The sequence below is a fragment of the Scyliorhinus torazame genome, chromosome 6 (genome assembly GCF_047496885.1).
Source record: "Scyliorhinus torazame isolate Kashiwa2021f chromosome 6, sScyTor2.1, whole genome shotgun sequence".
Lineage (NCBI taxonomy): Eukaryota > Metazoa > Chordata > Chondrichthyes > Carcharhiniformes > Scyliorhinidae > Scyliorhinus > Scyliorhinus torazame.
In genome coordinates this window covers 51,262,930-51,273,664 of record NC_092712.1, presented here as the reverse complement: position 1 = coordinate 51,273,664, position 10,735 = coordinate 51,262,930, and the positions used below count along the sequence as shown (strand labels likewise).

The 10,735-nt window shown below is 52.2% G+C and overlaps 1 protein-coding gene and 1 long non-coding RNA gene across 4 annotated transcripts in view; one reads left to right on the top strand and one right to left on the bottom strand.

Moving 5' to 3' along the window:
* Positions 1–2,955: 2,955 nt before the first annotated feature.
* On the bottom strand, positions 2,956–9,747 carry LOC140424783 (5-hydroxytryptamine receptor 5A-like). 3 transcript variants are annotated; one of them, XM_072508197.1, is made up of 3 exons: positions 9,658–9,747; positions 6,097–7,064; positions 2,956–3,773 (listed from the first exon to the last, which is right to left on the bottom strand). In XM_072508197.1, the coding sequence occupies exons 2-3, from the start codon at positions 6,805–6,807 to the stop codon at positions 3,441–3,443; spliced, it is 1,044 nt and encodes a 347-aa protein (XP_072364298.1). In that variant the 5' UTR covers positions 6,808–7,064; positions 9,658–9,747; the 3' UTR covers positions 2,956–3,440. The 3 variants fall into 3 exon arrangements, with proteins under 3 accessions (XP_072364298.1, XP_072364297.1, XP_072364296.1); XM_072508196.1 differs by lacking the exon at positions 9,658–9,747 and adding an exon at positions 9,471–9,618; XM_072508195.1 differs by lacking the exon at positions 9,658–9,747 and adding an exon at positions 7,325–7,586.
* LOC140424784 (uncharacterized) overlaps positions 9,748–10,735 on the top strand; it is a 91,662-nt gene continuing 90,674 nt past the window's right edge. The window contains exon 1 of the long non-coding RNA XR_011947689.1: positions 9,748–9,841. This is a non-coding gene — a long non-coding RNA (uncharacterized lncRNA). The remainder of the gene's footprint in view (positions 9,842–10,735) is intronic.

The window sequence follows — 10,735 nt, the reverse complement described above, 5'->3', positions numbered from 1 at the left end:
ACTCCTAGATCTCTTTGACTTTCAATACTCTTGAGGGTTCTACCATTCACTGTATATTCCCTACCTGCATTAGCCCTTCCAAAATGCATTACCTCACATTTGTCCGGATTAAACTCCATCTGCCATCTCTCCGCCCAAGTCTCCAGACAACCTAAATCCTGCTGTATCCTCAGACAGTCCTCATCGCTATCCGCAATTCCACCAACCTTTGTGTCGTCTGCAAACTTACTAATCAGACCAGTTACATTTTCCTCCAAATCATTTATATATACTACAAACAGCAAAGGTCCCAGCACTGATCCCTGTGGAACACCACTGGTCACAGCCCTCCAATTAGAAAAGCATCCCTCCATTGCTACCCTCTGCCTTCTATGGCCTAGCCAGTTCTGAATCCACCTTGCCAGCTCACCCCTGATCCCGTGTGACTTCACCTTTTGTACTAGTCTACCATGAGGGACCTTGTCAAAGGCCTTACTGAAGTCCATGTAGACAACATCCACTGCCCTACCTGCATCAATCATCTTAGTGACCTCCTCGAAAAACTCTATCAAGTTAGTGAGACACGACCTCCCCTTCACAAAACCGTGCTGCCTCTCACTAATACGTCCATTTGCTTCCAAATGGGAGTAGATCCTGTCTCGAAGAATTCTCTCCAGTAATTTCCCTACCACTGAAGTAAGGCTCACCGGCCTGTAGTTCCCGGGATTATCCTTGCTACCCTTCTTAAACAGAGGAACAACATTGGCTATTCTCCAGTCCTCCGGGACATCCCCTGAAGACAGCGAGGATCCAAAGATTTCTGTCAAGGCCTCAGCAATTTCCTCTCCAGCCTCCTTCAGTATTCTGGGGTAGATCCCATCAGGCCCTGGGGACTTATCTACCTTAATATTTTTTAAGACACCCAACACCTCGTCTTTTTGGATCACAATGTGACCCAGGCTATCTACACCCCCTTCTCCAGACTCAACATCTACCAATTCCTTCTCTTTGGTGAATACTGATGCAAAGTATTCATTTAGTACCTCGCCCATTTCCTCTGGCTCCACACATAGATTCCCTTGCCTATCCTTCAGTGGGCCAACCCTTTCCCTGGCTACCCTCTTGCTTTTTATGTACGTGTAAAAAGCCTTGGGATTTTCCTTAACCCTATTTGCCAATGACTTTTCATGACCCCTTCTAGCCCTCCTGACTCCTTGCTTAAGTTCCTTCCTACTTTCCTTATATGCCACACATGCTTCGTCTGTTCCCAGCCTTTTAGCCCTGACAAATGCCTCCTTTTTCTTTTTGACGAGGCCTACAATATCACTCGTCATCCAAGGTTCCCGAAAATTGCCGTATTTATCTTTCTTCCTCACAGGAACATGCCTGTCCTGTATTCCCTTCAACTGACACTTGAAAGCCTCCCACATGTCAGATGTTGATTTGCCCTCAAACATCCGCCCCCAATCTATGTTCTTCAGTTCCCGCCTAATATTGTCATAATTAGCCTTCCCCCAATTTAGCACATTCATCCTCGGACCACTCTTATCCTTGTCCACCAGTACTTTAAAACTTACTGAATTGTGGTCACTGTTACCGAAATGCTCCCCTACTGAAACATCTACCACCTGGCCGGGCTCATTCCCCAATACCAGGTCCAGTACCGCCCCTTCCCTAGTTGGACTGTTTACATATTGTTTTAAGAAGCCCTCCTGGATGCTCCTTACAAACTCTGCCCCGTCTAAGCCCCTGGCACTAAGTGAGTCCCAGTCAATATTGGGGAAGTTGAAGTCTCCCATCACCACAACCCTGTTGTTTTTACTCTTTTCCAAAATCTGTCTACCTATCTGCTCCTCTATCTCCCGCTGGCTGTTGGGAGGCCTGTAGTATACCCCCAACATTGTGACTGCACCCTTCTTATTCCTGATCTCTACCCATATAGCCTCACTGCCCTCGGAGGTGTCCTCTCGCAGTATAGCTGTGATATTCTCCCGAACAAGTAGCGCAACTCCGCCTCCCCTTTTACATCCCCCTCTATCCCGCCTGAAACATCTAAATCCTGGAACGTTTAGCTGCCAATCCTGCCCTTCCCTCAACCAGGTCTCTGTAATGGCAATAACATCATAGTTCCAAGTAGTAATCCAAGCTCTAAGTTCATCTGCCTTACCCGTAATGCTCCTTGCATTAAAACATATGCACTTCAGGCCACCAGACCCGCTGTGTTCAGCAACTTTTCCCCGTCTGCTCTGCCTCAGAGCCACACTGTCCCTATTCCCTAGTTCTCCCTCAATGCTCTCACCTTCTGACCTATTGCTCCCGTACCCACCCCCCTGCCATACTAGTTTAAACCCTCCCGTGTGACACTAGCAAACCTCGCGGCCAGGATATTTATGCCTCTCCGGTTTAGATGCAACCCGTCCATCTTATACAGGTCACACCTGCCCCGGAAGAGCTCCCAGTGGTCCAGAAAACGGAAACCCTCCCTCCTACACCAGCTGTTTAGCCACGTGTTTGTCTGCTCTATCTTCCTATTTCTAGCCTCACTGGCACGTGGCACAGGGAGTAATCCCGAGATTACAACCCTCGAGGTCCTGTCCTTTAACTTTCTGCCTAGCTCCCTGAACTCCTGCTGCAGGACCTCATGCCCCTTCCTGCCTATGTCGTTAGTACCAATATGTACAACGACCTCTGCCTGTTTGCCCTCCCCCTTCAGAATTCCCTCTACCCGTTCGGAGACATCCTGGACCCTGGCACCAGGGAGGCAACATACCATCCTGGAGTCTCTTTCACGTCCACAGAAGCGCCTATCTGTGCCCCTGACTATAGAGTCCCCTATTACTATTACTCTTCTGCGCTTTGACCCTCCCTTCTGAACATCAGAGCCAGCCGTGGTGCCACTGCTCTGGCTGCTGCTGTTTTCGTTCATCTCCAGACTATCCCATAGTGAATATGATGTATGCCAAGCATTGAACAAGATTACTGTTTTTTAAGAGGAACTTTATTACTGAAAGAGAGAGAGAAATAGAGAGAGGACGCTTGGAGCCAGGTTGGGGTGTGGAGACAGAGGGAGACGAAGTCTTTAAGTCATTAAGAGTTCGATATAAAATAGATTTGACAGAATTCATTATTGGAAAGCTGTGAATGTTGCAGCCTGCCCCCCCGTAACGTGCCTGGCCCAGCAACAGGAGATGTACTGGCCTTCTAGAGTTTATAATGCTTTGTGGGGGGGGGGGGGGGGGGTGTATCGGTGAAATATTTACAGATATTTGGCAAGGGAATGTTTGATCACAGCAACACTGTCAGAGGTTGTCGAGGAAACACCCGTCCCCAGGGTCTGAGCAGGTACAATACTGCAAGCTCCCTGTCTTCTTGGCTGCTTTACCTCATGCACCCTGCTGTGGGTTCACTGATCTGACAGGAACTCAGTGAAGAGGGCGGCGGGCTGCCCAGGGGCCGACACCTCACCGCTGCCTGGAGAAGAGGTTCCTGAAGGCGTTGTTGTAGTTCTTGTTGAACGCCGTGTAGATGAGGGGGTTGAAGAAGGAGTTGGAGTAGCCGAGCCACAGGAAGACGCTCTTCCACACCGGGGGGATGTCACACGAGCACAGCGGGTTGATGAGCTCGGTGATGAAGAATGGGATCCAGCACAGCACGAAGACCCCGATCAGGATGCCCACCATCAGCGCCGCTTTCTTCTCCTTCTGTTCCCGCCACGTGTCGCCGTCGGTCTGGAAAGTGACGGTGGCGTGGCGGACAGTGAAGACCATCTCAGGCTGCTGGCTCGCCTCTTTCACCTGGCAGAAGGAAAGGGTGATGAGTAGCGGCCCGTCCAACACCCCCTCTCAGCTTTCCTTTACCCACAGCATGCATTTCAGCACAGGAATATTGTTTCACTAACGCGCACTGAGCGTTTTATCTGGAGAGAGATTAATACATTGACTGGGCTGCCTTCCCCCACCCCCTCTCCCTCCCTTTCCCTCACCCCCTCTCCCTCCCTTATCGCCTTTAGTTCCCGCCATCTCCCCCTCTCCCTCATTCTCCTTCCCTCTCCCTCCCTTTCCCCCCTCCTCTCCCTTTCCCTCCATCTCCCTCTCTCCCCCCTCCCTCACTCTCCTTCTCTGCCTCCCTTTCCCCTCTCCTCTCCCTTTCCCTCCATCTCCCTCTCTCCCCCCCTCCCTCACTCTCCTTCCCTCTGCCTCCCTTTCCGCTCTCCTCCCCCTTTCCCTCCATCTCCCTCTCTCCCCTCCCTCTCTCTCTTTCCCTCTCCCTCCGCCCCCCACCTCTTCCTTTCCCTCTCTCCATCGACCCTTCTCCCTCACACTCCCTCATTCTCCTTCCCTCTCCCTCCCTCTCCCCCTCCCCTCCTCTCCCTTTCCCTCCATCGACCCCTCTCTCTCCCTCCCTCTCGTTCCCTCTCCCTCCCCTTCCTCTTCCTTTCTCTCCCTCCCTCGCCCCCTCTCTTCCTCTCCCCCTCCCTCTTCCTCTCCCTCCATCGTCCCCTCTCTCCCTTTCTTTCTCCCTCACTCTCCTTCCCTCTCCCTCTTTCCCCCTTTCTCTCCCTCCTTCGCCCCCTCTCGTTCCCTCATTCTCCTTCCCTCTACCTCCCTCTCCCCCCTTCCTCTCCCTCCATGAGCCCTCTCTCTCTCCCTCTCCCTCCCTCACCCCCTCTCTCCATATCTCTTCCTCTCCCCTCCTCTCCATTCGCCCTCCATCTCCGTTCCTCCCTTCCCCCTCTCTCTCCCTCCCTCGCCCCCTCTCTCCCCCCCTCCATCTCCCTCCCAATCTTTTCTCTCCCTCTCGCCCTCCTTTCTCGCTTCTTCTCTCCCTCACTCTCCTTCCCCTCACCTTCCTCCCTCTCCTTCCCCTCGTTCCCTTTCTCTCTCTCTACCTCCCCTTCGCCCTCCCTACCTCTCCCATCCCTTTCTCCCTCCCGCCGCTCTCCTTTCTCCCTCTCCCCCTCACTCTCTATCCCTCCTTTCTCTCCCTCCTTTGCCCCACCTCACCATCCTCTCCCTCCCCTTTCTCTATTTCCTTCCCCCTCTCTCATTTTCCCTACTTCTCTCTCCCTCACTTCTCCCCTGTTCCTCCTTCTCCCTCTCCTCTTCCTCCTTCGCCCTCTCTCCCCCCTTTCTCTGTTCTCTCTTCCTCCATCCCTCTCTCCCTCCCTCTCCCCATTCTCTCCCTCTCTCCCCTCTTCTCTCCTTCCCCCCCTCCCTCTCCTTCCCCCTCACCCCTCTCTCTACCTACCTCTCTCCCTCCCTCCTTCGCTCTCCCTCATGTCTCTGTCCCTCCCTCCCCTCTCCCCTCCTCCCTCTCCTTCCCTGCTCTCTCCCTAACTACCTCTCTCCTTCCCTCTCTCCTGACCCTCCCTCTCCTTTCTTCCACCCTCCTCTCCCTCCGTCCCTCTCCTTCCTTCTGCCTTTCTCTCTCCCTCCTTTCTCTCTCCCTCTCTCTTCCATTCTCAACCCTTTTCTCTCTCCCCTCCTCTCATCTTTTCTCTCCCTTTCTCGTTATTTCTCTTTCCCTGTGACTTATCTTTCCCCTCCTGCCTAGTTCTTTCCCCCCACCTGACATAATTTCTCGCACTCATACACTTTCTCTCTCTTTCCCTGTTTACTTGTCCTCCCTCTCCATTTCCCTCTGTGCTTCTTTCTCGTCATTATTGTTTCTCTCTTCCTTTGTGTGTTATTCTCTCCACTTCCTGACTCGTCCCTCTCTCTGGTGTATGTTGTCATTTCCCCGAACATTTAACTCTTTACGTTTTCTTTTGTCTCGCTTGCTGTTGCTCTTTTCTTTCCTGTGAATGTCCTCTCTCTCTCTCTCTTTCCCTGTGACTTCCCCTCTCTTTCGTGGATTTGCTCATCTGCCTCTCTCTCCCTCTCCTGCACCCTTTCTCCATCTCGTTCTCTGTCACCTCTCTCTCACCTCGTTCTCTGTCACCTCTTTCCCTTTGAAACTCTCTCTCTATTGTCTGCCCTCTCTCTCTCCCTATTCCTATGCCCCCCCCCCCGCCCCCCCCCCCCCCCCCCCACACACACACACACAACAGGGATTACATAGAAGCTACTCAAAGTGCAGTGTACCCTGCTGAAGCAGTTTTAAGTATGAGCAATGTACCTCCACCACTTCGGGCATCGGAGTGATGGTATTGGTCCTGCGGGTTCCAATGCGAAACTTGGCAGCTTTGTAAATGTTCCAGTAGACGAAGAGGACGACGCAGAGAGGCAGGTAAAAGGCCCCGAAGGTGGAGAAGATGGTGTACGAGGGCTCCTGGCTGACCTGGCACTGGTCGTCCTGCTCCGAGTAGGTCTTGCCCCAGCCGAAGAGGGGCGAGAGGGAGATGACGGCGGACAGAGCCCAGGTCAGGGCGATCATGGTGTTGGAGATCCTCTTCCTGGTCTTCAGGGTGTACTCCAGGTGCCTGGTGATGGACCAGTAGCGGTCCAGGGCGATGGCAGTCACGTTCCAGATGCTGGCCGTGCAGCAGAGGACGTCGCAGGAGACCCAGAGCTGGCACAGCACCTTGCCCAGCCGCCAGTGCCGCCCGTGCAGCTCGTGCACCAGGCTCAGGGGCATGACCAGGGCGGCCACCATCACGTCCGAGATGGCCATGGAGGCCACCAGGTTGTGGGGCACCCGGTGGAAAGAGCGCACCCTCAGGATGGTGAGCAGCACCAGGACATTCCACAGGAAGGTGGCCAGCATCAAGGTGGCCAGCAGGGTCAGGATGAGGATACCCAAGGCAGAAATCCCTCTGGAGTCGAACGCCCCCGGGCTTGCACTCTGATTGTTCCAGCGGCTGCTGCTGCTGCTGTTGGTCAAGTCCATGCTGTTCAACTAGGGGGGGAATCCCTCAGATCCAAGTTCTGGGCGGGAGAGGGGAGGGAGGGAATTAAAAATCACCTCCGGGGTTCAGGGAACTCTGCTTGCAGACTCTGCTTGGGACTTACTCCGGAGTCCAGAAACGTGGCTTAGTCCCGTTATTGAAGCGGCATCGGGTGGCATACAGGGTGCACAGTGCCCAGATAACACTCCTCCTCCTGCCGAATTCATTGGTCAAGGAATAGATTTCAGCCGCTCTCAATCTGGATGGAAACAGGCAAAAATGCATTAAACAGGACAAGCTTCGATCACATACAACGCAAGCCTCAAATCCCCAGTAAAGTAGACAGGGCAGCTTTTCCCATTAACATGCATTTCCAAATGTAATTACAAAAGGCTTTTTTTTTTCAAATAGCGACTGTTTTCTTGACTGGTTCCGAACAGGGAACAGAGAGCTGCGTTACTAACCAAGCCCCCTCTCAATCTATGACATTCCCACAATGAAATGGGGGGTAGAATTTACCTGACATCGTTCAGTGAGCAGAGCTGTCTGCACACTGCTCAACTCTCTCTCTCTGTCTGGCTCTCTCTCTCTCTCACTTGGACAACATCCAGCATCTTCTGTCGCCGCTCAGAGGGAGGGAGGGTGGGGAGAATAAGGGGTGGAGGAGGGGGTGAGGAGAGGGGAGGGGAAAGGAGGGGGGAGCTTAGCGAAGGAGGTGCAGTAACAGAAAGATCCCAAGTAGCTGCGTCGAATAAGTGTTGGGCAGTTGGTTTTGCTCTCAACCTCCAAAGCGACTCCTCCTCCCAATCAATACCCCCTCCCAATCAATACCCCCTCCCAATCAATACCCCCTCCCAATCAATACCCCCTCCCAATCAATACCCCCTCCCAATCAATACCCCCTCCCAATCAATACCGTCCTCCCAATCAATACCCCCTCCCAATCAATACCCCTCCCAATCAATACACCATCCTAATCAATACCCCCTCCCAATCAATACCCCCTCCCAATCAATACCCCCTCCCAATCAATACCCCTCCCAATCAATACACCCTCGCAAACAATACCTCCCTCCCAATCAACACCCCCCTCCCAATCAATACCCCTCTCCCAATCAATACCCTCCTCCCAATCAATACCCCTCCCAATCAATACAACCTCCCAAACAATACCTCCCTCCCAATCAATAACCCCCTCCCAATCAATACCCCCCTCTCAAACAATACCCCTCCCAATCAATACCCCCCTCCCAATCAATACCCTGCTCCCAATCAATACCCTCCTCCCAATCAATATCCCCCTCCCAATCAATATCTCCCTCCCAAACAGTACCCCCCTCCCAACCAATACCCCTCCCAATCAAAACCCCCTCCCAACCAATACCATCCTCCCAATCAATACCCCTCCCAATCAATACCCTCCTCCCAATCAATACCCCTCCCAATCAATACCTCCCTCCCAATCAATACCTCCCTCCCAACCAATACCCCTCCCAATCAATATCCTCCTCCCAATCAATACCCCCTCCCAACCAATACCCCCTCCCAATCAATACCCCCTCCCAATCAATACCACCCTCCCAATCAATACCCCCCTCCCAATCAATTCCCCCTCCCAATCAATACCCTCTCCCAAACAATACCCCCTCCAAATCAATACCCTCCTCCCAATCAATAACCCCCTCCCAATCAATACCCCCTCTCAACCAATACGCCTCCCAATCAATACCCCTCCCAATCAATACCCCCTCCCAATCAATATCCCACCCAATCAATACCCCCTCCCAATCAATATTCTCCTCCCAATCAATACCCCCCTCCCAATCAATACCTCCCTCCCAACCAATACCACTCCCAATCAATACACCCTCCAAAACAATCCCTCACTCCCAATCAATTGCCCCCTCCCAATCAATACCCTCCTCTCAATCAATACCCATCCCAATCAATACCCCCTCCCAACAAATACCCCTCCCAATCAATACCCCCCTCCCAACCACTACCCCTCCCAATCAATAGCCTCCTCCCAATCAATACCCCCTCCCAATCAATACCCACACCCAACCAATACCCCTCCCAATCAATACCCCCTCCCAATCAATTCCCCCCTCCCAACCAATACCCCTCCCAATCAATACCACCCCCCAACCAATACCTCCCTCCCAATCAAACACCCCTCCCAATCAATACCCTCCTCTCAATACCCCACTCCCAATCAATACCCCCTCCCAATCAATACCACCCTCCCAACCAATACCCCCTCCCAACCAATACCCATCTCAATCAATACCCCTCCTAATCAATACCACCCTCCCAATCAATACCCCCTCCCAATCAATACCCCCTCCCAATCAATACCACCCTCCCAATCAATACCCCCCAACCAATACCCCCTCCCAATCAATACCCCTCCCAATCAATACAACCCTCCCAATCAATACCCCCGCAACCAATACCCCCTCCCAATCAATACCCAACCAATACTCCCTCCCAACCAATACCCCCTCCCAATCAATACCCCCTTCCCAACCAATACCCCCTCCCAATCAATACCCCCTTCCCAACCAATACCCCCTCCCAATCAATACCCCCGCAACCAATACCCCCTCCCAATCAATACCCCCCTCCCAATCAATACTCCTCCTATAATAACCCCCTCCCACACCTCAGGAGCTGGATGATCCAGCAAGCATTCTTCAAGGATACATGGCAGGGAGCTGAACAATTTAATGTTCGCCCATTTGCCAGCCCAAGCCTTCATCTCCTTTGATTGACTTGTCATCCAGGGAGAGAGAGGGGAAGGTGTGGGTAAGGGAGGGGAGGCTGGTCTCCAGTTAAAGGGATATCCTCACCCACAGGCAGTGCATTCCTGGGCGCTACCCGGAATGTCGGGAGCTCTTTAACGGCGCGCCCATTTTCCATCAACAGCAACAAAAAAACAGAAAAGCCTCAGCTTGTCAGACCGGCGAGGTTAGAAAGAGTCGATTGCAGCAGCTTTGGAGCCCGCCCACGGCTGGAGAAGAAAAAAAAACCCCGGTGAGTAAAAGTTCTCTTTTTTTAAATAAAAGATTTGCCAATTTCCCTTTCTTGACAGCGAGTGCAGAGTTTTAAATCCTCCCTTGTTCCAATCTCGGCAGTCTCTGGGAATATCTGCGGGTGTCTCGACTGCGGGATCGGGATTTGATTGGGGGTGGGGAGGATGTGGAGCATTAACCCCAGTATGGAACCAATGGGCCGAATGGCCAGCGTTGTCAACGTGGGGACCAGTCATTGAAAAGCCAGAGGGGGCTCTGTACACCTCTCCCACGTGGGCTGATGTAAAATGAGGACAGTGATTCTGAGCAAATCCCATTTAAACGCATGAAGATTCAATCAGAAATAGAAACCTTCCCTGACTGAACTCATCCTATGTCTGTCCCCTGAAATTAATTGGATCAAGATAAGGTGTGTCTGGAACACCAAAGTGGTAACCTGTTTTATATGTATCAAAAAGTGCACAATGTCCATTGTCCTGCAGGAACAGCGTGAACTAGTTCTCTGTGTTTCGTATCACTTGGATTTTACTCCCTGGTTACCACATTAATCTCTGGTCTGCCTCCTCATCTTCAGTCCATTTCTGCTTTCTCTCTCTATTGACTCAAGTGCATTTGTAACAGATTCCCACAATGCTAAAGGGAAGTAGAATATATATTTTTAACAGTACGTCTCCCCCCCCCCCCCCGCCCCCCTGTCCATGGTCAATCTGCACAGAATGGATGACTGGAGCACGCTTGTGTCCTAGTTTCCATTTCACTCCCTTTCTCACACTTTATTGGTAGAGCCACGGGTTGGACACGCTGTAAAAACCAATGTAACATAGCGCCCGGGCTGAGATTCGATGTCTCTCACGTGTGTGTTCCAGCAGAGGAGAGCCCAGAGCTTTCTGCCCTT

What these genes read in the sequence shown, in the direction of transcription:
- LOC140424783 (XM_072508197.1), bottom strand. Translation starts at nt 6,807, where the DNA reads ATGGACTTGACCAACAGCAGCAGCAGCAGCCGCTGGAACAATCAGAGT. An exon ending in CGATGCCCGAAGTGGTGGAG is followed by an intron (nt 3,774 to 6,096) that starts GTACATTGCTCA and finishes TCCTTCTGCCAG; the next exon opens with GTGAAAGAGGCGAGCCAGCA.